At 40.0% G+C, this 14,331-nt stretch overlaps 1 protein-coding gene across 7 annotated transcripts in view; it reads left to right on the top strand.

The window, feature by feature from the left end:
• The first annotated feature begins 655 nt into the window (after nt 1-655).
• The window catches only part of Upf2 (UPF2 regulator of nonsense mediated mRNA decay), a 101,034-nt gene continuing 87,358 nt past the window's right edge, over nt 656-14,331 (top strand). For 2 of the 7 annotated variants that reach the window (XM_041630760.1, XM_041630761.1), the window contains exons 1-3: nt 1,484-1,681; nt 8,288-8,664; nt 11,210-11,989. In XM_041630760.1, coding sequence (XP_041486694.1) covers nt 1,535-1,681; nt 8,288-8,664; nt 11,210-11,989 — 1,304 coding nt within the window. In that variant the 5' untranslated portion in view covers nt 1,484-1,534. Of the gene's footprint in view, nt 719-920; nt 1,029-1,482; nt 1,682-8,287; nt 8,665-11,209; nt 11,990-14,331 lie in introns of those variants that run through there. The other 5 variants (XM_041630763.1, XM_041630764.1, XM_041630762.1 and 2 more) reach the window with 5 other exon arrangements.

The following is a 14,331-nucleotide window of genomic DNA, read 5'->3' as shown; positions in this document are numbered from 1 at the left end:
TTTCAAAGTCTATTTGGTTCAAGTTCGTATCCTTGTCCCTTTAAAAAAGGGTGATTCGTTCCATTGTAAAACTTAAAAAGCTTACAGTAGAGGGCTTTGTAGAAGAACCATGTAGGAAAAGTCTTGACTGCGTTTCATTCTAGTTTTTCAGGTCCAACACCCACAACTGATCCTGGAAAGCCCCCCACGAGACTTTCAGTCTAGTTTTATCCCTAAGACACCTCTATCTTCCTCACCAGCCATATTCTTTAGCTTCTCCAGTTTTCAACTTCTTTAATCTTCAATCTTTTCGGTATTAGTCCAATCAAACTTTGCCTCCTTGAACCTATTCCTTACGATCACACTGGGAAACTCCGCCGAGAGGCGAGTGACCAAACTTGTCCCCGACAGCGCTCCGTAATTGTACTGTCCCACCACTCTCCTCCTCCTCCTCCTCCTCCTCCTCTAGTTCCGCCCCGCCTCATTCCGGCCCCCTCCCTCCCCGCGCCACAGGAGAAGGATTTGCGCCTGCGCACCTCCAATTCAGGCGCTTTCCCTTTCCTGACGACCAATCCACTTCCCGCCTCCGGTCCTTGGAACGCTCCTCCCCTCTATCGAGGCCCAGGTTGGAGGCACTGGTCGCAGTTGGCCTAGGCCATGCCTGTATATAAAAAAAAGATGCACCTATCGGGAAACTCGAACGAGTCACAGAAGAAGATGGCATATGCTTGAAAAGCTGGTATATATTTATCACTTTTGACTCAAAATGCGGGCTTGAATAAGACCCAAGCCCGGCAACGAGGGTCATTTTGGATTGGGCAATAGTGCGGGCAGCCTTCCCCTTTTCCTTCCCACCCTCCGCCCCGCCCCCCGGCAGCCCGGCCGCGTTGGTGAGTGGCGGGCGGGAGGGCCGACGGGCGGAGGGAGGAGGGGGAGCTGAGGGAAGGCGGGCCCTCGGCTGCGAGAGAGGTGGGGGGAGGGGAGGGGAGAGCCCGAGCGCTGGAGTTGGTGCTGGGAAACCCGGGTCTAATGTTGACAACAGGCTCTAGGTGAGTCCCGGGGAACCTCTTTCCCCTCCGCTCCAGCGCCGGGGAGGATCTGGCGCTGAGGGGTCCCGGCCTGGACTCCTACTCCCTGAGGGACCCGAGAGGCGACTCTGCACTCCAGCTGTCCGGGGGCGGCGAGCAGCGGAGGGACGAGCGGGTCGGACGTCGTTCTCCCGAGACTCCCTCTCCCGGAGGGGCTGCTCAATGTGGGGGGATCTCTCGGCCGGGCCCGCCCGGGGCTGGCGTGAAGGGCGGCCGGAGAGATGCCTGCCCCACATGCCTGGGCCGGGCCTCGGGGCTGGAGGCGGGGGAGCCTGCTGTGGAGGGGGGAAGGTTTTCGGGGGCGTGGAGGAGTGCGGGGAGAGGCTGGGGCGAGCTCCGGACTCCGGAGGGGGGAGCTTGGACAAGGAAGTGGGACGGTGTAGAGGAGCCAGCCGAGCCCGAGAGGCTGCGGTGCTGAGGGAGTGTGGGGCGAGAAGTTGGGGTTAGGGCTAGGATGGCTCCCGGGAATGGGAGTCGCGGCCGGGAAGTGTGTCGGTGGTGGGACACTGAACCACAGCGGGGGTTTGTGGGAGCTGCGTGCGCGGGGAAGAGGCTCGGGGTGGATCTGCGGATGGTGGCAGTGGGGTTGTTTGGATTTACTTCCTTTTAATCAGGTAGGTTGGTTGATTCTTCGCCTCTTCTCTGAGGCTCTCAGTACTCTCTTAGTAGTACTGTTGAACTTAGGGAGCGATCACATGATGATGTTTGATCTCTGGTGAACCAAGCAGCTTACAGGTTTGGGGTTACGCATGGTAGCGACTAGCTCTACTCTCTCAAAAAACTTAAATGTGCTGACTGACACATTAGACGAAAGTAAGAGTTACTGACCCTTCTCTTTTGTCATAGTTTTTAGGTGGTCATAAAAGTCGCACACAACATCAGGAAAGCCATTTTTGTGCTGTGGTGAAATTTCTGAAAATTTTGAATGAGTCTCATATATATACATCTATATAAGGACTTTGTAAAAGAATAAAGTTAGAGACTGGAAGATATCTCTGTGCTGTTCTACCTTTAGAACATTTTGAGTTCAAAACACAGGCTTGAAAGGTAAACCAGCATTCTCTTACTCTGTAGTATTTTCAGAGTAGTCTAATTGTGATTTCATACATAGACCATATGGTACTTAGCAAATTACAGCTTTATTAGGGAAACACCTCCGTTCTCTGTCCTGCACACTGCACTGGGATCTGTTTTACTAGTAAAATCGTTTTTACTTACTTTTGGAAGTTTAGAGTATATTTAGAAAACCAAGTAAAATAATACAGACCGAGTGCCAGGGCATTCTTTTGGGAGCTAGAAAGGTGGTTTTGTACCATGCTTTCCTTTTAAGGTTGTCTGAATGAAAGTGTATTCAGCAAAGTAGTTTGTAAGAGTTAATTGTATTTCAATTTCAAGAACACTAACCTTTATGTTCTTTATTTTTATGTAATAGTACATGGGAAATTTGGAAACACCTTAGGTTAATTATTTTCTGTTGTTAAAGTTTGAGTTATTAAAGTAAGAATTTAGCGTTAAGTATGAGCTCAGTTTAATTTTTTAAAGTTGGCAAAATGCAAATATGTACTTGTTGGATTCATGTTTCTAGTGTTTACTTGGTCTTTAAAAATCCTTTGCGTCTGTGAGTATAGTGGGAGAGAGAGAACTGGGTGGCCACTAAAGCCAGTTGGGTAAACTTGGGCAGGTCACACGGCCTTCCAGCACTCAGTGTAAAAGCTAACAGTTCTGTCTGTAAGGCTCTATCATAGTGTAATGGCCTATTCAGGGTTAAGTGTGAAAGAGAATTGACACTTATTTAATGGCTTTCTTTACTGTGTTTAGTAACTCCTTAAGATATGTAGCCATAGCTCCATCTTATTGGCGAATAATTAGAATAAGCAGAGAAGTTAAGTTACCTGATTTCCATAGCTAGTAAGTTACAGAGTTGGCATGCAAATCTGATATCTGACTTGAAAACCTGTTCTGTTCTCACAAGTTGCATTGTTGCCTGCACTTTTGGATACAAATTTGGTAGCTAAAATTTAGCTCTGAGACCAGCACTTAAAGATCTAGTTGGGAATCTGGTTTGTCATCCTCTGAAATAGGATTTGTCTCATTTGTCACTGACTTTTATCATCTATTAGTGTAGTAGTTCTTTACAGTTTAGGTGAATATTGGAGAGTCATGAAAGTTTGGGACCCTGTTAAACTTATAAATGATGATCTTTCATGGATTTGTCAGATAAAAAGTGAGTTTGTTTATGCTGTAGAAGAATTTAAGATTTAATTTGTAAGCAACACCTTAGCTATAAATTCTGATGTTCTTTTGTTGTCTGAGAAATGTATGTTCTTGTAATCTTTGAAATATCTTGTTGATACTTCAGTCATAAAATTCAATTTCCTAAAATTTTGTTGCATTTAATGACCAATACCCTTAAGTAAAATTGTGTTATTACCTTAGACATTATGTTGCCTCCGTTCTTTCAGCCAATGTGTGCCAGTAAGGTAAAAACATGTAGCAAGTGCTTAACCATTATCAGATACCTACTGAGATTCACAATTCTATGACTTGTCATAGTCAAGTGTCTGTGATCAAGTCTTCCATTTCACAGGTTGGTACTCTCAGAGGGTTCACATTCCAGTTCTATCACCAGCTGTGAAGGCCTTGGTCAAGTTACTTGGTTAAGTCTCAATTTACTCACTTAAAAAATAGGGAAAACAATATCCACCTCATAAAGATTTTAGTATAGAGTGAGAAGGTACATAAAATGTTTAGTGTGATACCCGTGACTGGTTATTGGTGGTATACTGTTTGAAAGTTTATTTTATAGTGTGTTTTGAAAGTTTATTTTATACTGTGGCATTTTCACATTAACGGTGGGTATATACTGGAGAATAAGAAAGTGAAAGAAGGGAGCTGAAGGAGGTAAAGACTGACTACTAAGATCTACAAACTTTCAGTATTCTGGTCTAGGTTGTCTTGCTGGTATAATGTTTTAGTGTGTTCAAGTAAATTCCTTATTTGTTTATACTTTATATTATTGCAAATGTTTTAGCTATTAACCTGGGGTTTGTTTGCTATAATTTAAATTCTATAGTTGAAAATATATAAGAATACTGTGTATATCCAAACTACTTACTAAGACACTAAGAAGTTTAAGTAATTTTATACTTTGAAAATTAAATTGTGGTTTTCTTATATGTAACTTGTATATTATTTAGAAATTAAAACAAAAGGATTACCTAATAAATTATATGAGGTAGCTAATTCTGGGTGGAGAAATGTATTTTTAGGAGACTCCTATGTTTTGGTGAGATATACAGGTTTTTTTCTTCCAGTATTTGTAGTTTCTAGTTAAGGGTGTGAGTTTGTTTAGTGTTGTTCAAATAGCACTTTTTTGATGGTGGAAGTGTTCAGTATGTATTAGGCATGGGGAACTGCGATGAAATGTGGTGGTCCTGAGGAACTGAATTGCAGATTTTATGTTTAAGTGACTTAGTGCTGTGGGTCCTCAGCCAGTGATACTCTTTTTCCTCAGGAGCATTTCTTAATACCTGGAGTCATTTTTGTTGTCATACTGAGGAGGGACTGTTGCATTACTAGATGGGAGGCGCAGCGGTGCTTAGCTGCTTCAGGGATATAGGATAACCTTTGAGTTTTACAAAGAGGCTGGGGATACAGCTCAGTGGACAGAAAGCCTGGGTTTCATTTCTATCACTGCTAAACAAACAAAAAACAAAAGAACACCAGGCCTATTCAAAATGGTAATAGTGCTGAGGTTTAGAAGCTCCTGGGCTACAGGCTACCTACCCTATTGACAAATATAGAACAGAATATACAGATATATTAATATATAATATATAATGTTTATAAATATTGCCTGTACTAATGAGATTGTAAGCCTGGTCTAATTTGAGGTGATAAGTTTTTTTATTTTAAAAGTTTGAAGAGATTATAATAATGGGGTAAAATTTGTGAATCTTCTATTCTCTATCCATTGATTTGTAGGTAGCAAGAGTTTTTCCTTTGTACTTATTCTCTTGTGTAAACACATCCCATGAATATCGTATAAACAGTAAAACAGTATCTTTCTCTCCTCCCTTGTATTTTGGGGTGCTGAGGGTTGGACCAGGACATTGCTCATGTTAGATAGTATTCCCTTCTTTCAACTATGATCACAGCAAAAGAGACAAACTTGCTTGCTTGTTTAATTATGCCAAGGATCGAATTCAGAGCCTAAAGTGTGCTTAGCACTCTTCTACTGAGCTGCATCTCCAATGTTCAAGTTTTTTATTTCTTTAAAAGCTTAAAAAATTATTTACTTATTTACTTAGTGTATGTGGAGGTCAGATGCCAACTTGTAAGAATTGGGTCTCTCCTTCCACCATGTAGGTTCCTGGAATGGTCAGACTTGGTAGCAAATACCTTTACCCAATGAGCCACCTTGCCAACCTATCTTTTTTTTTTTTTTTTTTTTTTTTAAAGTTAGGGACTTAATCGTATAGTGAAAGCTGATGTGCAATTCACTATATAACATTAGCAGACCTCTCTTTTTTATATACATTTTTTATGGATATTTATTGAGCTCTACATTTTTCTCTGCTCCCTTCCCTTCCTCTCCCCATCCCCCCTTCAGTCCTCCCCCAAGGTCCCCATGCTCCCAATTTACTCAGGAGATCTTGTCTTTTTCTACTTTCTACTTCCCATGTAGATTAGATCTATGGAAGTCTCTCTTAGTGTCCACATTGTTGTCTAAATTCTCTGGGATTGTGGTTTTTAGGTTGGCTTTCTTTGCTTTATGTTTAAAAACGACCTATGAGTGAGTACATGTGATAATTGTCTTTCTGTGTCTGGGTTATCTCACTCAAAATAATGTTTTCTAGCTCCATTCATTTTCCTGCAAAATTCAAGAGCCGTGTAGTACTCCATTGTGTAGCTGTACCACCTTTTTCTTATCCATTCTTCAGTCGAGGGGCATTTAGGTTGTTTGCAGGTTCTGGCTATGACAAACAAAGCTGCTATGAACATAGTTGGGCACATGTCCTTGTGGCACAATTGAGCATCCTTAGGATATATACCCCAAAGTGGTATTACTGGGTCTTGAGGAAGGTTGTTTCCTAATTTTCTGAGAAATCGCCACAGTGACATCCAAAGGGGTTGTACCAGCTGGCATTCCCACCAGCAATGCACAAATGTTCCCTTTTCCCCACAACCTGTCCAGCATACGTTTTTGATCTTGGCCATTCTTTCAGGTGTAAGATGGAATCTCAGAGTTGTTTTGATTTGCATTTCTCTGATGACTAAGGATGTTGAACATTTCCTTAAATGTCTTTCAGCGATTTTAGATTCCTCTGTTGAGAGTTCTCTATTTAGGTCTGTATTCCATTTTTTATTGGATTATGTGTTCTTTTGGTGTCCAGTTTCTTGAGTTCTTTGTATATTTTGGAGCTCAGACCTCTCTGTCTGATGTGGGGTTAGTGAAGATCTTTTCCTATTCTGTAGGCTGTCGTTTTGTCTTGTTGTCTGTGTCCTTTGCTTTACAGAAGCTTTTCAGTTTCAGGAGGTTCCATTTATTAATTGTTTCTCTCAGTGTCTGTGCTGCTGGGGTTCTATTTAGGAAGTGGTTCCCTGTTCTTTCTTTTTTTTAAAATTTTTTTTATGATTTATTTATCTTTATTTTATGTGCATTGGTGTGAAGGTGTCATATCCCCTGGAACTGGATTTTCAGACAGTTGTGAACTGCCATGTGGGTGCTGGGAATTGAACCTGGGTCCTCTGAAAGAGCAATCAGTGCTCTTAACCGCTGAGCCATTTCTCCAGCCCCTCAAGTGTACTTTCCATTTTGTCTTCTATAAGGTTCAGTGGGGCTGGCTTTATGTTGAGGTTTTTACTCCTTTTGGACTTGAGTTTTGTGCATGGTGATAAATATGGGTCTATTTTCATTCTTCTGCAAGTTGATATCTAGTTATGCCAGCACCACGTGTTAAATATGCTTTCTTTTTTCCATTTGATATTTTTTGTTTCTTTATCAAAGATTAGGTGTTTGAAGATGTGTGGATTGATATCTGGGTTTTCTATTTGGGTTCCATTGGTCCTCCTGTCTGTTCTTATGCCAATACCAGGCTGTTTTTAGTACTGTAGCTCTGTAGTAGAGTTTGAAGTCAGGGATTGTGATGCCTCCAGACGTTCTTTTATTACTCAAGATGTTTTGGCTATCCTGTGTTTTTTGCTTTTCCATGAGAAGTTGAGTACTGTTCTTTTGAGGTCTTTGAAGAATTTTGCTGGGATTTTGCTGGGCATTGCACTGAAACACTAGCGGACCTCTTAACTCAGGGCAGTTTTCTGCCTTGGCCTCCTGGGTATTGCTCTTAACACATTTAAAAAACTTGGGTTAGCTAGGTGGTGATGGTGGCGCTTCATGCTTTTAATCCTAGCTCTCTGGAAGCAGAGACAGGCCGATCTCTTTGAGTTCTAGGCAAGCCTGGACTACAAGAGTTAGTTCCAGGACAGCAAGGCTTTACAGAGAAACCTTGTCTCAAAAAAAGCGGTTGTGGGGACGAGGCAGAAATCCTTAATAAATAAATAAATTAATTAATTAATTAATAAAAAAAAACAAAAAAATCAATAAAAGAAGAAAAGGAACAACCCCCCCCCCGGGGGGTGTTTAAAACTTACTCATGATGTTTCCAGTTGCAGTGCTGAATTATTTTGGAGTTGGAGCTAGATGTTTTTAGAAGTTCCAAGTGCTGTGCTACAACTCTTTTGTTATGCTTTAGTTTTTGAGACTTGGTCTCTAATAGAGTCCTGGTTGTCCTGGAACTTGTATACCAAGCAGCCTAGAATTCAGGGAGATCTCTCAGCCTCTGCCTCCCAAGTGCTGAGATAAAAGTGTATACCACCATGCCTGATCCACTTTTATGCTTGAATATTTTCTTAGAGAGTAAAAACCAAACCAAACAAAAATCCTTAGATATAGGAGTAACTAATAATGATAAAACATGGAATGTAACCAACAGTTTTTTTAGTGGTGCTGGAGATCGAAGTTTTGTGCATGCTAGGCAAGGTCTTTACCACCAATACACCCTAGTCCCCAAGACATTATTTTTCATCACAGCAATATTAGTTTGAATGCATTTTAAAATTTTATAGTTGCCAAGATTCATATGTTTTGTTTGAAATATAATGTCCTATCATTAAATAAAAGCCATTCTGCCCACAGTACTGACATTCTTTTATTCCTACAGATTGTCCTGGGTCACATAATGCCAGCTGAGCGTAAAAAGTCAGCAAGTATGGAAGAAAAAGACTCTTTACTAAACAATAAGGAGAAAGACTGCAGTGAAAGGCGGCCAATGAGCAGCAAGGAGAAACCAAAAGACGATCTCAAGATCCCTGCCAAGAAGGAGGTCAGTAAAATCCCTGAAGACAAAAAGAAGAAACTTGAAGAAGATAAGAGAAAAAAGGAAGACAAGGAACGTAAGAAAAAAGAGGAAGAAAAGGCAAAGGCAGAAGAAGAATTAAAGAAGAAAGAGGAGGAAGAAAAGAAGAAACACGAAGAAGAGCGAAAAAAGCAGGAAGAGCAGGCCAAACGGCAACAAGAAGAAGCAGCTGCTCAGCTGAAGTAAGAAACCTTAGTTATAGTGTGAAGGAGTGAGAGTAGATGATTGTTTTAGAAAAAATGCTGCCTGCAAACTTCTTGAGGTTTGGGAGGATGTTAACTTGATTTATTAGTTCTCCATTTAATGTTTATGAGATCTAGGGTGATCCGAGTTTTGTTTGTAAAAGCTTTTTTTTTTTTTTTTTTTTTTTGGTTTTTTGAGACAGGGTTTCTCTGTGGTTTTGGAGCCTGTCCTGGAACTAGCTCTTGTAGACCAGGCTGGTCTCGAACTCACAGAGATCCGCCTGCCTCTGCCTCCCGAGTGCTGGGATTAAAGGCGTGCGCCACCACCGCCCGGCTTGTAAAAGCTTTTATTATGGTCATGAAACTTCCCCCTATCCCCTCAGTGAACCTTCTACATAGTGACAAGTACTCTTCAACTAAGAAGTACTTTGCAATACACTTTACAAACTCTCAGTCTCTCATTTATTATATATACACATACACACACACACATATATAAACTATTTTTTAATGTGCTTATGTGAGTGTATATATCATGTTTGCAAGTGACCCAGGAGGCCAGAAGAGGGTATCAAAACTCATGGAGCTGTGCTTACAGGTTATGTATGGGTCCTAGGAACCAAACTTGGTCCTCTGGGAGAATGACAAGTTCTCTTAACCGCCAGTCTCTGTCTCTTCCTTACTGCTTAATTCTTTGCGTGTGTGGTTTTGTTGTTTTATTTTGTTTTGTTTTGTTTTTTTTGAGACAGGGTTTCTCTGTAGTTTTGGAGCCTGTCCTGGAATTAGATCTTGTAGACCAGGCTGGCCTCGAACTCATAGAGATCCATCTGCCTCTGCCTCCTGAGTGCTGAGATTAAAGGCGTGCGCTACATCACCTGGCTTTCAGTCTCTTTTTAAGGAGAAGTTTGGAAGGCAGGAATATCCACAACCATAATTCTTAAGAATTTCTTGCTTATTTATTTTCTTCCAAAACTAATTTTTAATCAGACTCAGTTGTCAGGCTTGTATAGTAAGTACTTTTACCTGCTGACCCATCTAGCTGAAGTTGTAATTGGTAAACATACTTGATTTCACAAGTTTACCAAGTAAACTTTGATGTTTATGAGAGGAGATGGATGTGGTCATGTTAGGATGAGTTGGTTTCTTTTGTTTGGACATGTTAATTAGTATAGCCAAAAGGGGGCTTTTGATTGCAGTACTTTAGTAATTTGATAGCTGGACTGTGGTAGTCAGTCTCAGAGGGAGGAAATGGTAAAATAAGGGAATAGAATTTATAAGGGAATAGACCTTGGTGGCTAACTTTAGGAATGTAATCTAATGGTTTAGTATGTAGAGGGAATGGGAGAGAAAGGTAAGGAAAAAACTGGTGGTACCATATTTGCCTTGCTCCTTAAGTTATGTTTTTGTTTCTTTTTATTGATGTTCATTTAAAAAGTTTGGATTTTATTTTTATTTTATTTATATGGGTACTTGCCAACTTGTATATCTGTATACCACATGCATGCAGTGTCTTTGGAAGCCTGAAGAGAGTAGCAAATCAGGGACTGACATTCCAAATTGTTGTGAGCTGCCATATGGGTCCTGGGAATTGAGCCTAGGTCCTCTGGAAGACTAGACTAGCCAGTGCTTCTAGCAATTCTTAACAATTCATGTAATTGTTTTATATAAATATATATTTATTTAAATATATTTTATAATGGTTGTTCCCCCCCCCCCCCCCCCCACACACACAGGGTTTCTCTGTAGCTTTGAGCCTGTCCTGGAACTAGCTCTTGTAGACCAGGCTGGCCTCGAACTCACAGAGATCCGCCTGCCTCTGCCTCCCAGTGCTGGGATTAAAGGTGTGAGCCACCACCACCCAGCTATAATGGTTGTTCTTTAATGGAAATGTTTCTTGTATGAATGTTTTTCTGTTTGCCTAGTGCTTCTGTTAAACATTGGATATTATTCCCAGGCATATCACTTTATATTTTACATATTGAACGTTATGTCTTAATCAGTTGAACTTATAAATTGGCGGAATGATTAACAATTTGGATTAGTTTAAAATCCTACCACAGGCCGGGCGGTGGTGGCGCACGCCTTTAATCCCAGCACTCTGGGAGGCAGAGGCAGGCAGATCTCTGTGAGTTCGAGACCAGCCTGGTCTACAAGAGCTAGTTCCAGGACAGGCTCCAAAACCACAGAGAAACCCTGTCTCGAAAAACCCAAAAAAAAATAAATAAATAAATAAAATCCTACCACAGTAGGTGTCAAGATTTACTGTGCTATTATTACATTGTCATTAACAAGATACCTTTGAAAATAATGAAAGAGGTGGTCCATGCAGCTCCATAGTACAATACTTGCCCAGCATACTTAAGGTCCAAGGTTCTGCAGTTCCACAAGACAAAAAAATAAAGTAGTGGAAGGTCTTTTTTGCACCTTTTGTACATCTTGGATTCTTATACTTAGATCATAGTTTTTCATTGGCTTTTACTCTTAAGTGATTTATAAATGATGCTCCAAAATGTGTATTTTTATTTGTGTTTTGTCTTCTACATAGAGAGAAAGAAGAATCCCTTCAGCTTCATCAGGAAGCTTGGGAACGGCATCAGTTACGAAAGGAACTCCGCAGTAAGAACCAAAATGCTCCAGACAACCGACCAGAGGAAAACTTCTTTAGCCGCCTAGATTCGAGCTTAAAGAAAAATACTGCTTTTGTCAAGAAACTAAAAACAATTACGGAACAACAGAGAGACTCCTTGTCTCATGATTTTAATGGCCTGAATTTAAGCAAATATATTGCAGAAGCTGTAGCTTCCATTGTGGAAGCAAAACTAAAAATCTCTGATGTGAACTGTGCCGTGCACCTCTGCTCTCTCTTTCACCAGCGATATGCTGACTTCGCGCCCTCACTTCTGCAGGTGTGGAAAAAGCATTTTGAAGCAAGGAAAGAGGAGAAAATGCCTAACATTACCAAGCTAAGAACTGACTTGCGTTTCATTGCAGAATTGACAATAGTGGGAATTTTCACTGACAAGGAAGGTCTTTCCTTGATCTATGAACAGCTAAAAAGTATTATTAATGCTGATCGAGAATCCCACACTCATGTTTCTGTGGTGATTAGCTTCTGTCGTCATTGTGGAGATGATATTGCTGGACTCATACCAAGGAAAGTCAAGAGTGCTGCAGAGAAGTTTAATTTGAACTTTCCTCCTAGTGAGATAATTAGTCCTGAGAAGCAACAGCCTTTCCAGAATCTTTTAAAAGAGTACTTTACGTCTTTGACCAAACACCTGAAAAGGGACCACAGGGAGCTTCAGAATACTGAGAGGCAAAACAGGTGATTTTCAAATGTTTCTCAGAATTGAGAATTTATTGTGGAGCTCATACTTAAAATGTTTAAAGTCTTTATGCCACTGATAGAACTTATGGAAAAGGTCTTCTTAGAGGTGATTTCTTAGTATTCCAGGGAACTTTCAACAGTATCATAGTCATAAGTACTCGCGTGTAAATTTGACTCTTGGATTAGATTTTATTTCTGATTTCAGAAGAAACCTGGCAAAAAGTTGGTAATTTTTACTTTGTTGATATGTTTTCTTCCTGTGAGGTGTGTGTATGTGTATGTGTATGTATATCTGTATATCTCTATACATATAAATATTATAGATAGATAGAGATATACATATATATCAAAACAAAAAACTCATTAATGTAAATTTTCTGTTTGTCACTTTAACTGACCTGCCACTGTTTTTCTGTTTTAGTGTGTCTCCTAACAGGTTTGCTTTCATTGTTTTATATTTTAAGTCATTAATGTCACTGCTACCACTTGCTCTTGTAAAGAAAATGAGTCAGTCATTCATTGGCAGTGATTTTTGAGAGACAGTGTATGAAGTTAGCTGTGAAAAGAGTTGCTGGATAAGTTTTAAAGTGCTTTGATGGACTCTTTGTGAGGGCTGTTTTTTACAGTTTGAAACAAGTCATGTATCTGTGATCATTGGTAAAATGACCCTTTAAGAACCAATTAAATTATATGCTTAGGAGTCTAGAATTTCTATTGCTCAACAACTAATGAGGAGGCATATTTTTGTCTGTCCTCCTGATCTGCAGTGGGGGAGAAATGGTGTAAGTAATTACCCCTGGAAGATGCTTGATTTAACCAGAAAGACAAATGATTGTGTATGACAATAGTACAGGTTCAGGTTGATGTTAGACTATGTAAGAAATCCTAGTGACCAAAGGTCACTCAGATGAGAAATAGACTCTCTGTGCAACATAACAAAATCACATCCCAAAGAAAAAAGTAAAATGGAAACAATTGCCATTCTAGTTTATGCTTTTGAATGTTACTTATCACATATTTAAGTTTCTTAATTATGATTTGCATAATGCTTTGTTATTCTCATCCTACCTAATATTTCTACCTAATACATTGCAACTGACTTTGTAAATATAACAATTGTTGAGTTTTATTGACTTCTTCATGGTTTTATTGGTTTCTTTATAGTTTATGCATTTAGTTTTAGCCTTTTAGCATCTTAGTAGAGAGAAACTACAGTGATTTAATGCCAGAATGAGCCATGTGTCTCTGATTCCTGACTTCAATTGCACATTTTATGATTGCTTTCTTTTTTCAGGACAACTATCTTCAATTCTACAATCTTTAATCATCTTCAAACACTCTCACTATCTATCCTTCGGACATTCATTTTTGATTCATTCTTTTCTGTGATCAAAGTTGCTTTTTTTTTTTAACCGTCTTGTCATTTGTCTTTTTTTTTTTAAGCTGTCTTGTCATTTGTCTTTTTTTTTTTTTTTAATGTATTTAATGTGCACTGGTGTTTTGCCATTCTATACTTTGTGTGAGGGTTTTGGGTCCCTGGCACTGAAGGTCCAAACAGTTGTGAGCTGCATGTGGTTGCTGGGAATTGAATTCAGGACCTCTGGAAGAGCAGCCAGTGCTCTTAACCACTGAGCCATCTCTTCAGCCCCTTGTCTTTTGTTAGGCCTTTTTTACACTGAAGCCTGATTCTCAAATGGACTGGTTTTTGTTTTGTTTTGTTTTTGAGACAGTGTCTCACTAGGTAGTCTTGACTGGCTTCAAGTTTGCTATGTAGATCAGACTGGCCTTGAACACATAGAGATCACTGGTCTTATTCTCCTAGTTCTGGGACTAAAGGTGTGTACTACTATACTTGGTTCATATGATCTACTCTTAAGGTAGTTCTTTACTTTGACCTGGTTAGTGCAGTGATTTTTACCCTGAATACATATTTGCTGAACTATTTAGTTTTTAAGGTGTTATCTCACTGTTTGCTTAATTTAGATTTATTTATATGATTTAATATGCTAATTAATGAAATGATTTTGCAAATGATTTTATGTGTGTTATTAAGTGCTCAGTTTAGTAAATGGGTTGCTTGTTTTGTGTAGCCCTGGCTGTCCTGGAATTAGCTCTTTAGATGAGACTTGCCTTGATCTCATAGAAATCCTCTTGTCTTTGCTTTCCAAGTGCTGAGATTAAAGGCATGTGCCACCAAGGCCCAGCAGTAAATGGGTTCTTCTCTACTGGTCCACCTATAGTCAGAAACTTAATTGCCTTGATAACAGAACTGGGTTCTTTTGGGGGGGAGATAGCTCTGTCTGACTGGGAACTCGCTCTGTAGACCAGGCTGGCCTTCC

Source organism: Microtus oregoni, unplaced genomic scaffold, assembly GCF_018167655.1.
Source record: "Microtus oregoni isolate MIOR12 unplaced genomic scaffold, Mior012 000035F_ref0000213, whole genome shotgun sequence".
Taxonomy (NCBI): Eukaryota; Metazoa; Chordata; class Mammalia; order Rodentia; family Cricetidae; genus Microtus; species Microtus oregoni.
The sequence above is the reverse complement of the archived record's forward strand: the minus strand, read 5'-3'. Positions and strand labels throughout refer to the sequence as shown.